Source organism: Salvelinus fontinalis, chromosome 19, assembly GCF_029448725.1.
Source record: "Salvelinus fontinalis isolate EN_2023a chromosome 19, ASM2944872v1, whole genome shotgun sequence".
NCBI classification, from domain to species: domain Eukaryota; kingdom Metazoa; phylum Chordata; class Actinopteri; order Salmoniformes; family Salmonidae; genus Salvelinus; species Salvelinus fontinalis.
This window is the reverse complement of record NC_074683.1, coordinates 14137767-14160074: the sequence shown is the minus strand read 5'-3', so window position 1 is coordinate 14160074 and position 22308 is coordinate 14137767. Positions and strand designations below refer to the sequence as shown.

Below are 22308 nucleotides of genomic sequence, written 5' to 3'. Positions count from 1 at the left end.
AGAGTTAGCTTTAGCAGTGCGGAGCGCCTCCGTGATACAGAGAAGAGCAGTCTCAGTTGAGTGACTAGTCTTGAAACCTGACTGATTTGGATCAAGAAGGTCATTCTGAGAGAGATAGCAGGAGAGCTGGCCAAGGACGGCACGTTCAAGAGTTTTGGAGAGAAAAGAAAGAAGGGATACTGGTCTGTAGTTGTTGACATCGGAGGGATCGAGTGTAGGTTTTTTCAGAAGGGGTGCAACTCTCGCTCTCTTGAAGACGGAAGGGACGTAGCCAGCGGTCAAGGATGAGTTGATGAGCGAGGTGAGGTAAGGTAGAAGGTCTCCGGAAATGGTCTGGAGAAGAGAGGAGGGGATAGGGTCAAGCGGGCAGGTTGTTGGGCGGCCGGCCGTCACAAGACGCGAGATTTCATCTGGAGAGAGAGGGGAGAAAGAGGTCAAAGCACAGGGTTGGGCAGTGTGAGCAGAACCAGCGGTGTCGTTTGACTTAGCGAACGAGGATCGGATGTCGTCGACCTTCTTTTCAAAATGGTTGACGAAGTCGTCTGCAGAGAGGGAGGAGGGGGGGGGAGGGGGAGGAGGATTCAGGAGGGAGGAGAAGGTGGCAAAGAGCTTCCTAGGGTTAGAGGCAGATGCTTGGAATTTAGAGTGGTAGAAAGTGGCTTTAGCAGCAGAGACAGAAGAGGAAAATGTAGAGAGGAGGGAGTGAAAGGATGCCAGGTCCGCAGGGAGGCGAGTTTTCCTCCATTTCCGCTCGGCTGCCCGGAGCCCTGTTCTGTGAGCTCGCAATGAGTCGTCGAGCCACGGAGCGGGAGGGGAGGACCGAGCCGGCCTGGAGGATAGGGGACATAGAGAGTCAAAGGATGCAGAAAGGGAGGAGAGGAGGGTTGAGGAGGCAGAATCAGGAGATAGGTTGGAGAAGGTTTGGGCAGAGGGAAGAGATGATAGGATGGAAGAGGAGAGAGTAGCGGGGGAGAGAGAGCGGAGGTTGGGACGGCGCGATACCATCCGAGTAGGGGCAGTGTGGGAAGTGTTGGATGAGAGCGAGAGGGAGAAGGATACAAGGTAGTGGTCGGAGACTTGGAGGGGAGTTGCAATGAGGTTAGTGGAAGAACAGCATCTAGTAAAGATGAGGTCAAGCGTATTGCCTGCCTTGTGAGTAGGGGGGGAAGGTGAGAGGGTGAGGTCAAAAGAGGAGAGGAGTGGAAAGAAGGAGGCAGAGAGGAATGAGTCAAAGGTAGACATGGGGAGGTTAAAGTCACCCAGAACTGTGAGAGGTGAGCCGTCCTCAGGAAAGGAGCTTATCAAGGCATCAAGCTCATTGATGAACTCTCCAAGGGAACCTGGAGGGCGATAAATGATAAGGATGTTAAGCTTGAAAGGGCTGGTAACTGTGACAGCATGGAATTCAAAGGAGGCGATAGACAGATGGGTAAGGGGAGAAAGAGAGAATGACCACTTGGGAGAGATGAGGATGCCGGTGCCACCACCCCGCTGACCAGAAGGTCTCGGGGTGTGCGAGAACACGTGGGCAGACGAAGAGAGAGCAGTAGGAGTAGCAGTGTTATCTGTGGTGAGCCATGTTTCCGTCAGTGCCAGGAAGTCGAGGGACTGGAGGGACGCATAGGCTGAGATGAGCTCTGCCTTGTTGGCCGCAGATCGGCAGTTCCAGAGGCTACCGGAGACCTGGAACTCCACGTGGGTCGTGCGGGCTGGGACCACCAGGTTAGGGTGGGCGCGGCCACGCGGTGTGAAGCGTTTGTATGGTCTGTGCAGAGAGGAGAGAACAGGGATAGACAGACACATGGTTGACAGGCTACAGAAGAGGCTACGCTAATGCAGAGGAGATTAGAATGACAAGTGGGCTACACGTCTCGAATGTTCAGAAAGTTAAGCTTACGTTGCAAAAATAAGAATAAAATACAAGATCTTATTGACTAAAATGATATAGTACTGCTGGCTGGTGAAGTAGCCTGGCTAGCAGTGGCTACGTTGTTGAAAGTGAAGCTGGCTAGGTAACCTCGACAATTTCACTAAATTTCTCTAAACTACACAATTATCATGGATACAAGGACAGGAAAGACAACTAGCTAACACTACGCTAATCAAGTCGTTCCGTTGTAATGTAAGTTTCTACAGTGCTGCTATTCGGTAGAAGTTGGCTAGCTAGCAGTGTTGGCTAGGTAGGAGGACGGCAGCGCGGCAGGCGAAAAATAGCTGGCTAGCTAACCGATAATTACTCAAAGCTACACAATTATCTTAGATAAAAAGATAGCAAAGAAAACTATGTAGCTAGCTAACACTACACAAGTCAAGTCGTTCCGTTGTAATGTAATCGTTTCTACAGTGCTGCTAATCGGTGGCTAGCTGGCTAGCTAGCAGGGTTGACTACGTTACGTTAGGGCGAGAATACCTGGCTAGCGAACCTCAGCGAACCTTGATAACTACACAATTATCACCGATACAAAGACGGCTATGTAGCCAGCTAAGTAGCTAGCTAAGATCGAACAAATACAAATCAAGGATAGCAAAGACAACTGTGTAGTCAGCCAACACTACACTGATCAAGTCGTTCCGTTGTGATGCACTCGTTTCTACAATGCTGCTATTCGGTGGCAAGCTGGCTAGCTAGCAGTGTTTGGCTACGTTGCGTTACGTTAGGGCGAAAATAGCTGGCTGGCGAACCTCAATAACTACACAATTATGTTTGATGCAAAGACGGCTATGTAGCTAGCTAAGATCAAACAAATCAAACCGTTGTACTGTAGTGAAAATGAAAATCAGACCGTTGTACTATAATGAAATGTAATGAAAAGTTTATACTACTATTCGGTAGACGGTGGACGTTTGCTAGCTGCTGGGCAGATAGCAGTGTGGACTACGATAGACGACGGAATACGATAATTACGCAATTATCTTTTATACACAGACGGCTAAGTAGCTAGCTAAGAAGAAATTGCTAAGGTTAGACAAATTAAACCGTTGTACTATAATGAAATGTAATGAAAATGAAAAATAACATAAAACAGGTCAGGAACGTGACAAATGTAATAAATATTACATAAAAAATACTGCATACTTTCCTAAGGATTAGAACTGAGGCGACCCTCTCTGTCTGCGCCATCTTGCTTTTTATTTTATTTTTTATCTACGAATAGTTACAACGACCACATGATTTGGTTTTTGCTCTGACATGCACTGTCAACTGTGGGACCATATATAGAACGTCGTGTGCCTTTCCAAATCATGTCCAAACAATTGAATTTTACCACAGGTGGACTCCAATCAAGAAGTAGAAACATCTCAAGAATGATCAATGGAAACAAGATGCACCTGAGCTCAATTTTGAGAATCATTGCAAGGATCTAAATACTTATGTAAATAAGGTATTTCTGTTTTTTTTTTTTTTTAAATAAAATGTTGCTTGGTCATTTTGGGGTATTGTGTGTAGACTGATGAGGGGAAAATGAAGGTATTGGAAGAACTGTCATTTACTTTTCATCATCCAACAAGAAGAGTAAGCCTAGTCACCGTAACAGCCCTAAGCGCAGCTCATATTTAGAAATCCAGACTCATAATCCATGCCCTTTTGCTTGGATTTGTCAGAAAAACAGAAACAGTGGGAACCAGACAGATCATTTGGGGATATTCTCAGTGCTGAATGACATACTGTATCTGTCTGATGATGATGATATGATTGTCATGATGATGACCCATTGTATCTGATGACAATTTTGGAAAGGTTTATTAAGAAATTGTGCAGAATTGTTTGGTAGATTTATGGAATCTGATGGAATTATATGGAAATTGAGTGAACAACATGCATCATCACACATCAGTATGTGGCAACATAGATACATTGGAAGGAAATTAACTGTATGTTGACATAATACTGTAGATTCATGAATATCAGGCTGTCTAACGCATGTTTGAATAAGAATGCAATAGGTTAATTGTGTAGCACTGTAAAACTCAAATTCTGGATTTGATCTCAATCCTGGTCCAGAGAATTTGTCTATTTAAATTGATGTGCCCTAGGCCAGTATTGACCATTGCAGCATTATATTAATTTATTAGTTCTAATAAAGTTAGATGGATTTTATTTAGGCACAACCACCTATTGTGTCACGTTTTATTCCCCTGGCAGTGTTGATGCTTTGCTCTCAGGGGCTACTGTGATTGACAGCTGTGAAGCTGACTCTGCCTGTTTCACTCAAGCGCTCCCCGGCGTCAGCCATCTTGCCTGCCCTAGACCGAGTGCGGAAGTAACGTTAGAAACTGTACTTTGTGCAGGTTCAGGTTTCCGCCTGTGGACGGTTTGCAATATCCTCCAACCGACACAGACAGCTATCGATTAACAGAAAACATTTGTTATTACCAGAAGCACACGAGATGGCAGGACGATTACCGGCGTGTGTTGTCGACTGCGGTACAGGGTAAGCTATTCAAACTAGACCGCCTTGCAGACAGCGCACCGAGATTTTGGGTGTCACCGACTTGGAGCCCATCGCTGTCAGCAACTGGGTGTGTGTGCTAGCTATAGCTTGCTAATACATTGAATCAATGTAACCTTTGGCAATTTATTGCAAAACTAACATGTTTTGTTAGGCTGTTATTGTACTGCTGTTTAACAGCACTTGACTTAACATACATTTATGCTGTATTCACTAGATGGCTAGCTAAGCGCCTGCTATTTGCTTTCATCATCAGAAAATGTTTTCTTCCTATTGGGAAGGGATTTTCAATAGAACATATCCACCCAATCTGTTCTTCATTGCTGGGGATCTAATATATTGCATTTCGGAAATACTTTGAATGGACAGTATAAAGGGACTTCCATGTTTATTAGAAAGTTACATTTTGTATCGTTAATGGTATTCATTTCATAAGTAATTTTACAGTGCTTGCTTACTAGTGATGCTCGGCTTTGAGCACGCGCAGAGCGACTTCCTACATTGTCGACTTCCTCATTCAGGGTTTTTAGTCCATATATGGTCGTTTTCGGCAACTGAACATGTTTTTTTTATTAGCATACTTCTCTAATTTCCTAAATCTAGCCGTTCCATTACCATCTCAAATGAAACCATACATTAATAATTTTCTGAATAACAAAGACTGGTTTGTATTCAATAGAAAAGTTCGAGGATTCTCATTTGCGTGACCACAGTTCTACAGCACTTTGTTTTGATTGTGCGTACTTCTGCTTCATGCCCTTCCTTTTTATAATCTGTAAATATTGTGAATGGCAATATGCTGATTGCACGTCCCAAAATCTATTTAAAGCCAGTTAATTAATAACAGTTGGACCTATGCTAATCCCTCTGAACTGTGCAATACACCGCATCATTCTAGTTGGCTGCAATAATGTGTTCTTAACTGACTTGCTTAGTTAAAAAAAGGTTGTTATAGCAGTTAATCACTTTGGTGAATGTTATTCAGCGACACAATAAGGTGTTTGTGCATTCCGTTACAAGTAATGGGGGGGAACAATCGATACAGTTACGTATCAGGATATTATTTTTGACGATATATCGTTTTGACATTATCGCAAAATTATTTTTGCGCGAGTCAGCTATATCTGCACCAAAACTCCAGTATGTTCCTTTCATATCATGTTCTCCGTGTTCTTTTTAATTCAATTGGGTGCCAATTCGATTTCAGCCCTTTTATTTACATGACTGATCAACGTGTTTTCTCATGGCTCTCTCTTGTCCCTCTGCAACAAACATTTGGTGAGCGATATGTTTGCAACATCGAATCGCAATAAATTCACAGTATCGAATCGCAATGCATATAGAATCGTGAGAATCGCAATACATATCATATTGGTACCTAAGTATCGTGATAATATATTTTCGTGTTCCCAGCCCTAATTGTTACTCTTACTTGCTGTCTATTAATGCACAGATTGTAATCTAAGGAGCGATATCTAATGTAGCCATTTGATATAGCCTAGACCTAGATTTACGTTTAATACTATAGTTGCGGTTATTGCCTAACTACAGATGCTACATTGTTTGCAATCCATACAGAGATTTGAATTCTTCACTCTGCATGTTTCCTTGCATACCTCTCCACTTATCTTCCCCGCTCCCTTTGGGCTATTAGTTAGGCTAGTGCATCTGGTCCACACTGGGAAGGGGGGACTGGAAAACTCCAGCTGAGGATGGAGAATGAGGCTAACTCCTTTGTAGAGCAGATGTTTGAAACGGCTATAAAAGCCAAGATGCTAAAGTACCAGGCCAGCAGAAGTCTGGTTGAGTAGGCTACACCACCACACAGCTCATGAGTCACGCTCACGACAGCCAACATATTTGAACTGAACTCTACATCCTCTTACCTCAAGCACAAGTGGGCCGCTATTCTTAGCACTCAACAGTGAAATGAAGCAGCAGAGTTATTGTGCTGCTTATTTTGTTCACTTCTCTATAACAGATTTGTTGGGAGGTCTGTGAAGAGCCACGGTTTTATGTAGGCTACTGTATGTTTTTTTTCTTTTGTAGGGGTCTGTTCTTGGTCTAAACAAACGTTTCAAATGCAGGCGTTACAGGCCAGGCTTGCAGCTAAGTGTAGTACCTGGGGCTATGGTGGAGTCGAAATTTGCTTATCATGCTCAGCAAACAGTTTTGATTTCACACAGTAAGGCCATTATCATTATTCAAACTTGGCCTATACCCAGTCCACGATTCACATTGTAGTCTTTCATCAAACACAGTAATAAGGTAGCCTAGCTTACATTTCCGGCCTTGCCTAGGCCTAATGCCCAATCCCAAATCAACCTCTATTCCCTACCCTCCAGTTTAGGCACTTGCAGAGGCCTATTTCTAAGAAGATTGAATGGATGTTGCCTAAGCATTGTCATATTTTGTAGGCTATACTTATCTGATCCTCTCATTGAGGGGCTTGAGGATCGATTTGGATTTGAGCACTCCTGTGGTTATGTCCACTGCTAGGAGTGTAGTGAAACAGGCTTGTTGAGGCAGGTAGCTGCCCCAGACAAGCTAGGACTGTTCTGCGGAATGAAGCCCCAAGCCTATTTTTCTTGTGTCTTCCACATGCAGCTACTAAAATGTTAATGCTTATTAGCTCTGTTATTCCTCACTCATTGGGTAGGCCCTGTTATATTTACAATACTGTTCAAATAGGACTTACAAGCAAGTGGGCCTACTTTCTATAGGCTAACCTACTGCACTGAAACGATGGTATTGAAAAGCATCTCAGACAATGCGTCTTAGGCTACTACCATAAGGATATATGTTTCAACTACGATGAGCTCTCTTGGGCTGATATTTCTAGGCTACCCATTTACAGTAAACACAAACGTAACTGTTGTATGCAGCTTATCGTTCTACGAAAGGGCTTTAGCCGTGTGTAAGTGAACCTTAATTGCGACACTGCTGGCACTCTGACCAGTTGTAGGATGATGCTATGCTAAGATTTCTACTCAAGTGGTGGATTTGGGGAAATGTATGAATAGCCCCTTAGATTCCAAATGCCCTTTACACTCTTCCTATTGAAGGGTAGGCTATTCAGAGTTGAGCTGCAGTTGTTGGCACTAGACTGATCCGTGGAAGAACAGGGGTTGTATTGATAAAAAGCACAGAAGCTAGGCTTAACCAAAATATAGGCTATGCCTGCTAATCAATTTTTTATTATTTTCTCCTTTTACAAAGTGTCACCCATACAAAAAAAATGTGATCAAGTGATGTTTAATCTAATGGTGTGCCTTCTCTCTTTCAGATACACTAAGCTGGGGTATGCAGGGAACACAGAGCCACAGTTCATTGTTCCATCATGTGGGTATATGTGTCCAGACGATTCACCTCGCATTGAGGATAGGCCTAACTGTTGCCTAGACAAAAGTCATTTTAATAAGCAGAGCCCTAACACGGTTTCAAAGAGTCTAGGTTATGATCTGATATCATTGATGCTGAAAGTGTTTTCAGGCCTGTTTTTCTATTTTAGAGCACTTTGGGGCCATGCTTTGGAAATACAAGGCTGGATAGTGAACAGTGAGGGCATACTGTAGGTCACGCTTGCACTTGGTGTTTGACTGGATTTGTGTCTTAAGCCCTTTCATCAAACACGACCTTAGTCTAATTGATTCTCTCTGTCTCTCTGTGTGTGTTTCTTTCTCCCTCCATCCGTCGCTCTCGTCCCTACCAGGTATTGCAATCAAAGAGTCGGCCAAGGTTGGATCAAGGACGGTCAAGGGGGTGGACGACCTGGACTTCTTCATCGGAGATGAGGGGATAGACAAGCCCAATTATGCCACAAAGGTACCAAACCCATGACTCAAAAAGTCTACAGGACCACCCAATACAGTATATTAAAACTCACATATACCACAAGCTAACCTGTCCAATGCCAAACATGACAGCCCTGAAGAGCCATTTGTATGTGACCAATACAAAGCACAAACCTACCAATTGAACGTGACAAATGGCCTACAAGTTGTCATGTGAACTTGCATACTGTGCATTTCAAAGATACCTATTCCAAGGGAATACGGAAACCAGTATACTGCACCAGAGAGGCATCTGTCAACGGCCAGTCACTCTCATTTCACATGACTATTTGTCACTATGCAATGCACTCAATGTTTGTTAGTGCACATTATGTGCTACTAGGCTATGCAGGCCTACTCATCGTATGGTCTTGTACTTGATGTGTCATTCAACCATGCACTAAAATGTATGTTGGTGTACTTAGTCGCAAAGTCATTTACTAGCCAGGGCCTAGTTTCCCAGAAGCGTATTACGGCTGCTTTCGTAGTTAGAGCCTTCGTAGGAGCATCGTTAAATCTCTGAGCTGTTTTCCAAAACCACCGTTACTAACGTAGCACTTAAAAATGCTTGTTATTTACCGACTGCCTCAGACCTCTCGTAGAACAGCTAAGTGCGTCATTATATGCGCCCCCCCCCCTTACCGCTTACCGCGGCACTTTATACACAGATGAGATCCACTACACGTAGAATCAAAATGTTTATTTGTCTCTCTGTGACCACTGGTAGCTTCACAAAGAAGTTAACTGTGAGTACAAAGTTGCCAATGTCTTCGCAATTGTTACGAACAAGAGAGGGATGAAAAGATGTTTCAAATGAAAACCGAGATGACTGCATTAAAAGATAAATATTCTACATTATAGGAGACATTGGCCTGTATAATGAATTAATATTCAAGTCAATTTCATGTTCATTCAATTGAGTTATATTTTGCTAATTGGAGGCTACTGTTTAATTTTGCTTCAACACGTGGGCAGTGGTGTGCCAAATCTTGATTTTTAGTGCATTTATTGTAGGGTAAGCATTAGAATAACCCACCTCAATATTTGCAGCCAGGGATTATATGTTTTTCGGAGCTGAACCGTCGACAGTATTGTGGAATAAAATTGAACGTTAAGGTTAGATTTTAATGGGGAAAGCTGATCCGAGAACACCGATGTCTTTGGATCCCATCAGTATCGACACATGCCTCAACGACGCACTTACCGAACGCTCTCTCTCCGTGGTGTTTTGGTAAATGCATGTTAGAACTTCGGCCGTTGTAAGCATTGTTAAAACACTCGTAAGCCTAAGTTCCATCGCTATCGGAAAACTGGGCCCTGTATGTTTGCCAGTGTGATTGACCTTTGACCTCTTGCCCACAGTGGCCCATCCGTCACGGCATTGTCGAGGACTGGGACCTGATGGAGAGGTTCATGGAACAGGTGATCTTCAAGTACCTCAGGGCGGAGCCTGAGGACCACTACTTTCTGTTGGTAAGAGGACCATGGTTCAAATGGGACATTTACAGGATAGAAAGACACCATACAGATGGATAGAGGGCACACTTGCCAAAGAGGGTGGGCTCTCTTTACAACCTGATGGGTGAAATGAAAACCAATGGGTCTGCGGAACTGGAGGTCCTGAGTTGTGCACCCCTGGATAAAAAGTGCTGTCATAAATGCCATGACACTTGAGGAAGTAGGACTATATCAGCACTGTGAGCCAAGTGAAATAGAACACCCAGTGAAGGGAACTGAAACGAAACGGTTAAAACAGTGGGCTAAAAACCTTGGGTCTTTCTGGGGCATACATCTATTAATAGGGTTGGCTACACTTCCAGGATTACAAGCTAGTTACCTTGGAGGGTTCTTGGACGGTCTGATGTAAGTTGTTACTCTGATCTTAAAAGCGCGTCCCAGGAGAATAAAAATATACATTTTCTTTTGTCTTTAAAAAAAAATCAAATTAAGCTGCTGATAAATGAAGGTAGGGGGAACACTAAGGCTGTTGTAATACATTGTAACTAAAAACCTTTTCTGTAGGTACATAGCATCGACTTTTACCTGTAATTGAGGGTGATGTGGTTGTTAATAAATCTGATGCTTGTTGGATTAGTGTGTCTGTGTTGAAGTCTAACTCTCAGTACTGTGGTGTCCTCTCGCAGACAGAGCCTCCTCTGAACACACCAGAGAACCGAGAGTATACAGCAGAGATCATGTTTGAGTCCTTCAACGTCCCAGGGCTCTACATTGCAGTGCAGGTATGGCCTCATCATCCCTGGGAACGCTATTTATATCTATCAGAAACAAACACTTGCACACACACACACAGCCTTTATGCTTTTATGTAAAACACAGACTTCCTAACTGCCACTGCCCCCTGCTGTTTAATGTTGTGTTTAAATAATGTGGTCAATGACATCGTGGACACCCTCAGTGTTGTTTTTACTGTTGTTTTACAATGGTGTCACATTGACCTTGTGTTCTCTATACCCAAGGCTGTCCTGGCGCTGGCGGCCTCCTGGACATCCAGACAGGTGGGGGAGAGGACACTGACGGGGACGGTCATCGACAGCGGAGACGGAGTCACCCACGTTATCCCTGTGGTGAGTGACAAACACACCTGATCTGAGGAAAGCCTTCTCACGTCTGGCAGAAAAGACCGATCTATTACACACATTCACTCACATGCACACGCTATACAGTGCACACACTCACAATCACACACACACACACACACACACACATAGTGTTTCTCAAAATGCATACTACCGTGCTCACGGGAGGGTCGGAGTATGAGTCCAAATTGAAGTATGCGAAACGGAGCATGGAGGGCACTTCTCAAATGTGTACTCCGTTTGTACATATTTTGAAGCATGCATAGATGCTTTCAACGGAAAGTATGCAAAGAAATATGACGCAACCACGTAAAAAATTATGCAACATTTCTTTTTCGGACATTATTTGAGTTTAAGCGAGAGAAAATACAAGGAGAGAAATGTTGCCTATTCACATCTCATACGTTGCCTGACAACAATATTTTATCTTGATACGTTGGTAAATAAATGCTGTGTTGATTTTGGCATGTTTACTTGCCTACATACCATAGATCGCAAGCCCATAATAAGTCAAATGGGCGAGCTACTAGTATTGTTAGCTAGCCAGAGGTTAAATTCTTCATGGCTATCTTGCATAATATTAGTTTTAGGTCATTTTTGCCAGTTAAACTATCTGGTTAGCTACATTATTATGATTCATATAAAGTGCATTCTGAAAGTATTCAGAACCCCTTGACTTTCTTCACATACAAATACAGCCTTATTCTAAAATTCATTTAAGTATTATTTTCCCTCATCAATCTACACACAATACCCCATAATGACAAAGAATAAACAGGTTTTTAGATATCTGGCTGGGCTACTCAGAAATTCAGAGACTTGTCCTTAAGCCACTCCTGAGTTGTCTTGGCTGTGTGCTTAGGGTCATTGTCCTGTTGGAAGGTGAATCTTCACCCCAGTCTGAGGTTCTGAGCGCTCTGAAGCAGGCTTTCATCAAGGATCTCTCTGTACTTTGCTCCGTTCATCTTTCCCTCGATCCTGACTAGTCTCCCAATCCCTGCTGCTGAAAAACATCCTCACAGCATGATGATGCCGCCACCATGCTTCACCGTAGGGATGGTGCTAGGTTTCCTCTAGACGTGACGCTTGGCATTCAGGCCAAATAGTTGAATCTTGGTTTCATCAGACCAGAGAATCTTGTTTCTCATGGTCTAACAGTCCTTTAGGTGCCTTTTGGCAAACTCCAAGTGGGCTGTCATGTGCCTTTTTACTGAGTAGTGGCTTCCGTCTGGCCGCTCTACCATAAAGGCCAGCTTGGTGGAGTGCTGCAGAGATGATTGTCCTTCTGGAAGTTTCTCCCATCTCCGCAGAGGAACTCTGGAGCTCTGTCAGTGACCATCGGGTTCTTGGTCACATCCCTGACCAAGGCCTTTCTCCCCCGATTGCTCAGTTTGGCCGGGCGGCCAGCTCTAGGAAGAGTCTTGGTGGTTCCAAACTTCTTCCATTTAAGAATGATGGTGTCCACTGTGTTCTTGGGCACCTTCAATGCAGAAAAAAACTTTTGTACACTTTCCCAGATCTGTGCCTTGACACAATCCTGTCTCAAAGCTCTACGGTCAATTCCTTCGACCTCATGGCTTGGTTTTTTGCTCTGACATACACTCCAACCAAGTTGTAGAAACATCTCAAGGATGATCAACGGAAACAGGATGCACTTGAGCTTAATTTCGCTCTGGTGGACATTCCTGCAGTCAGCATGCCAATTGCACACTACCTCAACTTGAGACTTCTCTGGCATTATTCTGTGACAAAACTGCACATTTTAGTGCCCATTTTATTGTCCCCAGCACAATGTGCACGCACCTGTGTTATGATCATGCCGTTTAATCAGCTTCATGATATGCCACACCTGTCGGATGGATTGTCTTGGCAAAGGAGAAATTACAGGGATGTAAACAAATTTGTGCACTAAATGTGAGAGAAATAAGCTTTGTGCGTATGGAACATTTCTGATCTTTTATTCCAGCTCATGAAACATGGGACCAACACTTTACATGTTGTGTTCATTTTTGTTCAGTATAAAAAAAGACTGGATGGGTAAAAGCCAGGGAAAGATTACTATCATGCGTATGTTTTCTCTTGTCCATTTCTTTTCAATCAGTGCAGGTGAAGGCAACTATCACAGTAGGCCGCTATGCTTTTGACACACAGCCTTAGATACAGGAGGAATTGCCTGGCAAGTAAACGTTTTGCAAGAACACACGTTGTGTGGTCAGTGGAGATTAAGTCAGCGTTTTGTAGGATGTACATTCACTGCTTAACATACAGAAAGTCAGTTGAACATAATTCAGGGTGTGAACATGTAATGCTGCTATGATAGAAAAATATGCCTATTCAATGTTGCTATAAGAATAGTCAGTTATATATGCACTGAGCCAAATTGAGCCAAACTGTACTGGGCTGGCTTGATTACACATCCACCATAGTTGCTGGAAAGGACAATGTGAAAAGAAAATATCCAGGCCGGCACAGTACGGTTTAGTTCGGCAACAATAGTGTAAATCTGGCATGAGCATTATTTAAACACGTGCATCTACTTGGAACTATTTATTCTTATATGCTGTGATGTCACCTCACCCTAGACATTGTGGGCTCTGAACCATCTTTCTTTTTGTGTTGCTGTAGGCTGAGGGCTACGTCATCGGCAGCTGTATAAAGCACATCCCCATCGCGGGCCGTGACATCACCTACTTCACCCAGCAGCTTCTGAGGGAGCGGGAGGTGGGCATCCCCCCAGAGCAGTCCCTGGAAACAGCCAAGGCAGTCAAGGTAGGTCATAGTGAACTACGTTTCCCGTCAACCACTACTCCACTCACCAACCACTGTGGTTCATAGTACAGTCAAGGAGTCAATCCCAGACCCAATTCTCAACCGTATCCCTGGTTCTCTGAGGCAAGGTTTTCCAGAATGTTGATTTTAAATTGAAACTATCCTGTGTTGCCTAAGGGCATTTTCACACAGGAATAACGTACTCTGTTGCGGTTCCCTAAGCCATTTTGTGAGAATTCAACAAAATACCTCGTGCTTTCATAAGAACTGTTTTGAGGTGTGATTTACAAGGTGAGTTCTACATTTCAGTAATATACTAGCTTGGCTTGATAACAACAGTCAGACAGTTCCTCACAACTCGCGCTACTGCGTCATAACACTTGTCACTCTGGTCCTGGGTCCTGGACCGACCACTTTGGCAGAAGTCCCACTGTTTTGTCTTTCTCCAACAACTAGTCTACCGCTCTCATTATTGTCCAGCACTTTCATTCAATGAAGGTATGCGCCCCAACCGCATTCCTCTACCACCACTCACCCAGTTCAGATTTTGTCTGTTTGCAGTGGAAGTTGACTGAGTATTTCAACATTGCTAACACAACTCAGATTTTTTAAATGAAATATAAATGAAGAAATAAATGAACCAAGATGTCTACAATTGGAAATGTATCATGCTGACCGTGTCTGTAGTTTGACTATAACACTAGGTGGCGCAATTGTTCTACCAGTAAGTTTAATAGCTCCTGCTAAGAACATCACCTGATGTTCAGTCTTCTCTTTTGTAAGGTAGTTTGAAACGTGGGACACGGATGCAGTTCTGTTTTTGATTGTTTAAGTTTACACTTCAAGATGGACGACTTGACTCCCCAGGTGGTTCAAAGGGTGTGACTCCCCAGGTGGTTCAAAGGGTGTGACTCCCCAGGTGGTTCAAAGGGTGTGTGGTGTTCCCATTAACCCCAAGCTTGTAATTGCTCCTTGTTTTCACCAGAATCAATTGGGATTCACTACCCTTCCCTTCTTGATCCAAAGGAGTACATTTGTATTGAAAAGCTCATCTAAATCCTTTCTGGGCGTACTGTTGAAGGTCATTGTTTTTTCAACCCGACACAAACAAACACTCTTTTCATCCTACAGACTTGATCACTGACTGCAATTGGTAGCTTGATTTGTGTGCAATGTTCTTGCTCTTAGAAAATAGCTGTCCAATCAGTTGCATTTGTCTCTACCAAAATCAGTGTTTTGTAGAATTGTTTAAGTGGAGTCCTGTGTTGTTGGAAACTCTTAAGAAAATAATTTAGAATGTAATTAGGGCCAAAATCATGGTCTAAGCAGGTACTAGTGTTGAGCAATTAATGGTTTTGGTTCGATTACATTTTTTTAAAACATTAAATGCACTGCATTATGTGGGTTGAATGCTGTAACAACACAGAATACAGCAATACACCACGATGGTAGTGACTTCATTACTGTTTATCACAAGTAATCATTATTTTAGTAGTTCTTCAAAGAAAATAAGACATACTTTTATGACTGCTGAATACCAGCTATCAATCACTTAGATCAGGTATTTTCAGGCGACGCTTTCTATCCCTCTCGATTGCACATTTTTCTGTCTATTCTCTCCCTTTCTGTGTCTGCCCCAAACTAACGTAGCACGTGTAAAAGAAACGCAGACCGGACAAGTAGGTGCACAATTGGTTATGGTCATTGTAAGTAAATGACCACGTTTTCTGCACTAACAATGTAGAATATTGGCCTGTTGGAAACTACAACTCTCTACTACATCACCCAGTTCGGGCTTGACCTGATTTATCTCTAGAGATACTGTGGAATGAATTACTTCCTGAATTGTATTGCTCACCGAGATCAAAGACCTTTAATCATGTATACTAAAACAAAACAAATAGAAATAAATTACTATTGAACTTTAAAAGAAAGTTTCAGTCCAGCTCTGTAAGTACTGTGGACCACACTGACCCTACAGAATGTAACAGACAGTATGTAACCAGTTACACTGTACTTCAGCATCCACTCACGCTTTGTCCTCCACACCTTGCTCCCGAATGGTGCAGCGGTCTAAGGCACTGCATCTCAGTGCAAGAGGCGTCACTATAGTCTCTAGTTATAATCCAGGCTGTATCACGTCCAGCCAGGATTGGGAGTCCCATAAGGCGGCGCACAATTGGCCCAGCGTCGACCGGGTTTTGCCGGGGTAGGCCGTCATTGTAAATAAGAACTTGTTCTCAACTGACTTGCCTAGGTTTAAATAAAGAATACATGTGTTTTTCCACCAGGAGCGTTTCAGCTACGTGTGTCCTGACCTCGTGAAAGAGTTCAACAAGTACGACACGGACGGCTCCAAGTGGATCAAGCAGTACACCGGAATTAACAACATCAGCAAGAAGGAGTTCACTGTCGACGTGGGCTACGAGCGCTTCCTTGGCCCTGAGATCTTCTTCCACCCAGAGGTAAGCAGTTATCGCTGTGCTGTTAAACTGCTTCATAGCAAGAGGTTAGCGCTATGCTAATTAGGTTAGTATACCATGAGTGGGAAATGTTCTCGTCAGTGTCTTTGGGCATTAGCATAATGTTAACTCTGACCCCCAGGTCCTAGGTTACAGTAGCTAAACATTTGTGGTAAGGACCATCATAAGTAGAGTAATCCTACATCAGGGATCATCAGCTACATTCAGCCGCGGGTCGATTTCTTCTTGAACAGATGGTATGCGGCCAGAACATAATTATAAATAATTTGTAGACTGCAAATTTACCGCAAGAAGCCCAAACGGATATAATATTTGACCAAAAAAAATCATAATTTAAAACCTGGCTTACATTTGTCTACGATCACATGTACTCTTACCTGCAAAAAAAAGTAAATGAGGGATACAGGGTGTGGTTCCTGAGTTAATTAAGCAGTTCACATCCCATCATGCTTAGGGTCATGTTTAAAAATGTTGGGTAGGCCATTATTTTAGCTACCATGGCTATGTTCCCATGGGATGACAATGCCCCCACATCCACAGCGCACTAATGATCACTGAATGGTTTGATGAGCATGAAAACGATGTAAACCATATGTCATGACCGTCTCAGTCACCAGATCTCAACCCAATTGCTCACTTATGGACGATTCTGGAGCGGCCCCTGAGACGGTGTTTTCCACCATCACCATCGACAGGGGCAGTTGGGAACCCCTGTCCTACAATGTCCTATAATCACAAATGACAGGCAGAAGAGGAGTTGTTCAGGGCTGCAGAGGCCGGCGTGAATGATGGGGATAACCATTTTAAAGAATGTCTAAGATATTCTTTAAGATATGCTTCTGTGAACGGGGATGTGTATAGAATTATAAATTCTTTCTCTCACACTTTTCTTCACTCTTCCTTAAAATCCCCCAGTTTGCCAATCCTGACTTCACCCAGCCCATCTCTGAAGTTGTGGACGAGGTTATCCAGAACTGCCCCATCGATGTCAGACGTCCTCTTTACAAGGTAATCCTATCCCTGGAACTACATAGATCTTGGTTAAAACCACATCCCCATTTAATATCCAATAAGCATTTTGGGTTTGACTTGAACAGACTTATCAGCTCTCTGGTCCGCAACTCCTTTCAAAATGTTCTGTGTGAACGAGTTGAACCCCGTTTTATTTGACACAATATCTGACATGTCCCACTGTGTTCCTCTCCAGAACATTGTCCTGTCAGGCGGCTCCACCATGTTCAGGGACTTTGGGCGGCGCCTGCAGAGGGACCTGAAGAGGTCTGTGGACGCCAGGCTGAAGATGAGTGAGGAGCTGAGTGGGGGCAAGCTCACGGTGAGAGCAGTACCTAGTTATGGTAACCTTACTAGAGCTGTTCCTGTTTCCTTACAGAAGTGGTCCCGTCTCTGAATCCCTGCTGTTATTAGTCAGAGCTTGTAACCAGCTAATGTTTTGCCAGAGAAATGTATCATCCAGGGATTTTTCAGCCATTGAATTCCTTGGGCTGACCACCTAAGTGTTTTTTTGGGATGCCTAATTCCAAGCATTTTTTTTAATGTTATTAATTAAAGGTCCAGTGCAGTCAACTTGTGTTTTATATCACACTGAGGTTGGAATAATACTGTGAAAATGCTCTTTTAATGTAAGAGCTTTTTGAAAAGACTTAGTTAATAGACAAATAAGAAAGAGTTCCAAACCTCTGCCAGTAACGGCTAGTTTCCCCCGTCCCAGCACTGCTCTATGCTAACAAACAATTTGTCTCTTTTTGACTATTTTAATTGGAAACAGAGTAAGGTAATTCATTGTTACCCAGAAATGATTTCATATAGAGATAAAAAAAAAAATCTGCATTGGACCTTATGCTTTCAATGTAAACTTAAACGAATAAAACCCAGATATTAAGTACAGTGCATTTGGAAAGTTTTCAGACCCCTTCCCCTTTTCCACATTTTGTTACATTACAGCCTCATTCTAAAATGGATTAAATACAAACATTCCTCATCAATCTACACACAATACCCCATAATGACAAAGCGAAAGCAGTCTTTTCAAAATGTTTGAAAATATAATAAAAATGTAAACAATTAAGTATTCAGACTCTTTGCTATGAGCTCAGGTGCATCCTGTTTCCATTGATCATCCTTGAGATGTTTCTACAATTGGAGTTGAAACATTGGAGTCTACCTGGGGTACATTTGGGGATACATTTAAATGATTGGACATGATTTGGAAAGGCATAAGGTCTCACAGTTGACCGTGCATGTCAGAGCAAAAACCAAGCCATGAGGTCGAAGGAAATGTCCGTAGAGCTCCGAGACACAATTGTGTCAAGGCACAGATCTGGGGAAGGGTACCAAAAAATATCTGCATTGAAGAGCCCCAAGAACACAGTGGCCTCTATCATTCTTTAATGGAAGAAGTTTGGAACCACCAAGACTCTTCCTAGAGCTGGCCTTCTGGCCAAGCTCGGGGGAGAAGGGCCTTGGTCAGGGAGGTGACCAAGAACCGGATAGAGCTCCAGAGTTCCCCTGTGGAGATGGGAGAACCTTCCAGAAGTACAACAATCTCTGCAGCACTGCACCAATCAGGTCTTTATGGTAGAATGGCCAGATGGAAGCCACTACTCAGTAAAAGGCACGTGACAGCCCGCTTGGAGTTTGCCAAACGGCACCTAAAGGACTTTCAGATGATGAGAAATAAGAATATCTGGTCTGATGAAATCAAGATTCAACTCTTTGGCCTGAATGCCAAGTGTCACGTCTGGAGGGAACCTGGCACCGTCCCTAAGGTGAAGCATGGTGGTTGCAGCATCATGCTGTTGGAATGTTTTTCTGCAGCAGGGACTGGGAGACGATTCAGGATTGAGGGAAAGATGAACGGAGTAAAGTACAGAGAGATCCTTGATGAAAACCTGCTCAGCGCTCAGAACTTTAGACTGGTTGCAAAGGTTCACCTTCCAACAGGACAACACAAAGCCAAGACAATGCAGGAGCGACACTCCCCATCCCACATGATATAGCCTGAGAGGATCTGCAGAGAAGAATGGGAGAACCTCCCCAAATACAGGTGTGCACTCCCCATCCAACCTGACGGAGCCTGAGAGGATCTGCAGAGAAGATCTGCAGAGAAGAATGTGAGAAACTCCCAAAATACAGGTGTGCCAAGCTTGTAGCGTCACACCCAAGACTCAAAGCTGTAATAGCTGCCAAAGGTGCTTCAATAAAGGGTCTGAATACTTAAGTAAATGTGATATTTCTGTTTATTTGCAATATATTTGCAAACATTTCTAAAAACCTGTTTTTGCTTTGTCATTATGGGAATATTGTGTGTAGATTGAGGGGGAAAAACTAACAATTTAATCATTTTTAGAATAAGGCTGTAACGTAACAATGTGGAAAGTGAAGGGGTCTGAATACTTTCCGAATGCACTGTATGTAAAAAAGATAATGGACCTATTTAAAAAAAAAATATATATATATATATATATATATATAATGAGAACTAACAATCATCAAAATTAAAGCCCTACAGTCACAATCTATTGATTTTGTAATTTTTGAGCAAAAGAACACACAATTAGCCATGGCAAAATGCATGGAATTGCAGGAAATTAGCTTTGAAACTGGCTAAATGTGTAGAATTGCATTAGATTGGCTTTACACCGCCAAGATGGGGGCCTCTAAAATGTTCTCTAAAATTCAGCCGTGCCGACCGTGCCCATTGCCACTCCTATTTGATCCTCCCAAAAACCTAACATCTATTTATTTCTGGTTTTTGCTTTTGCCTTATCAGCCCAAACCAATTGATGTGCAAGTCATCACTCATCATATGCAGAGATATGCAGTGTGGTTCGGAGGATCCATGTTAGCCTCAACTGTAAGTATTGCTATTCTGTGGGGGGGGGGGGGGGGGGGGAACGGTATTATAAGTGGAATTGTAAAAATTCTGTCGTTCTTTGGATCAAAATTCAAACATCTAACTTGTCACATAGTAAAACAGTTTTAATGATTTTAAATGTAATTCAGAAAATTATTTTATGTGCCATCTGCATAACTTGCCTTCCTAGAATGTAGTCCAAGATGATGCGATAAAAGGTTACTGTTAGCACTTTAGCTGAATATCAGTGATTTGCATGGTCAGCATGATTACTGACATTTTGTGTTTACTCTAAGGTCATACTATCTTCCAGTTTCCTTGTAACCCGATTTGAAATGCCAAAGTAATTGTGTATAATTCCAATGTCAAAGGGAATCATCCATAATGTAATCGGGGGCATCCATTGATAATGTTCATTGTGATTGTTGCGAGTTTACAACGTTGCATTAGTCATGATGAGTCAACTGAATAACACCTTTTTACAACAGGAACTCCGGTACTGTAGGATGTGACTAAAGTGGGTTGTGTCATCACTGACATTTTACAGCAAAGCATTAAATGCTTTTAGTCTTCGGTTAATAAGGACATATACTGTAGATGTATATCTTTTTTTACCGAATGGTTTGTAAAGACGGGCATCTTAAACATGTCTTTTAAGATTAAAAAAAGAAAATGAAAAACCCTGACCCACACTCTTTGACTCATTTGTTTTTAACGTTTTTGTTTTTTTATGCCAAATGTCAAATCATTGCTTTCTCTTTTCTAGCCTGAGTTCTACCAGGTATGCCACACCAAAAAGGACTATGAGGAGATCGGGCCCAGCATCTGTCGTCACAACCCCGTGTTCGGAGTCATGTCTTAACTGTGGCCCTCCAATATCTAATGGTTAGACAGGGGTGGGTTGGGTTGGGAGGGTAGGGGGTGGTCATGGGAGGGGGATGCCGCGGATCGGGGTTGGTGCGTTTGTGATTTGTAATTGCTCGTTCATTGAACAGAACGAGAGGCGATACAGAATTTTTTTTAAAGGAAAAAAGAGACCAGACCAAACACAGTCTGGCTGGAAAATTTATTGGAAATGTTTATTTTTTTTTGTTTAATTTTTCAAAATTAGGGAAATATGGTTTCTAAACCAAAACTATAAAATATCATTTCCGGATCTGTCGAGCAACATGCTGAAAGCGTGCTGGTGGTGGGGGATTTGATGGTGACAATGATAACATTGATGATGATAATAAAACCAGAAGTCATAAAACATTATTTATGTTTGTAGGACTTGAGTCCAGGGAATATCTGGCAACTCAAGCTATTGTTGATCATGGCAAGGTTATAGAACATATTAATGTCTCCTTTACATTTTGTTCTTCTGCTTCAAATGCACTTCACTTTATGTACCACAGCAAGAGCTTGTTTATATTTCATACAAAGGTTTTTTATATGTAAAACTTGGGATATCCAGGGGAGAAAAATGTAAATGCATACCAGTATCAGCAAGTGACCATTTTAACCCACAATGCAGCTTTGATACACAGTATTTTTTTAAGTTAGAAAACTTTGTCTCTCCCTCATTATTCTACCCATGTCTGTCCTTGCTATTTCCCTTTTAATTCTACATTAACACGCCTCTGCTTTTATTTTAGATCATTCCAGATTCCCTCTTCTATATTGCAGTGAAAGAAAGAAAGAAAAGAGAACTCTATTCATAAAATAATTATGATGAAATTGAAAGAGAATGACTGTAGGACCAGTATTGTTAGCCTTTTTTTTTTTATTAATGAAATGCCAAATTATCAAAAAAGGTGGGATTTGTGTATTTAATGCCTTACAACATTCTAATAAAGGCTCAAATTTGTTTCTCAGTGCTTGACTGGACTATTGTTTTTACAGCAACAGACAGAACAGACACAATCAACACCATGCAATGTCATATAAAGAGCTCCAACCCATGATAAAATACAACTAGGACACATTTTTTGACTGGGTTCTTGTTTGCTTTGTCTCGAATTGTCCAGTGCTATGATAATTCACTGGACAATAATTTCTCAGACATCTTAAATAAGAACATCTATCCTATACAGTTGAAGTCGGGAGTTTACATACACTTAGGTTGGAGTAACTAAAACTCGTTTTTCAACCACTCCACAAATTTCTTGTTAACAAACTAGTTTTGGCAAGTCAGTTGTCATGCACAAAGTAGATGTCCTAAGTCATTTTTCCAACAATTGTTTACAGACAGATTATTTCACTTAAGACTGTATCACAATTCCAGTGGGTCAGAAGTTTACATACACTAAAGTTGATTCT

The 22308-nt window shown here is 42.4% G+C and overlaps 1 protein-coding gene across 1 annotated transcript; it reads left to right on the top strand.

The window, feature by feature from the left end:
• The first annotated feature begins 4220 nt into the window (after positions 1–4220).
• On the top strand, positions 4221–21863 carry LOC129816405 (actin-related protein 3-like). Its single transcript, XM_055870853.1, has 13 exons — positions 4221–4433; positions 7738–7793; positions 8164–8276; positions 9647–9757; positions 10429–10524; positions 10762–10869; positions 13507–13650; positions 15942–16115; positions 17049–17141; positions 17341–17466; positions 19924–20007; positions 20774–20892; positions 21645–21863. Exons 1-12 carry the CDS (start codon positions 4390–4392, stop codon positions 20867–20869), a joined length of 1245 nt encoding a protein of 414 aa, XP_055726828.1. The 5' UTR covers positions 4221–4389; the 3' UTR covers positions 20870–20892; positions 21645–21863.
• Positions 21864–22308: the final 445 nt, after the last annotated feature.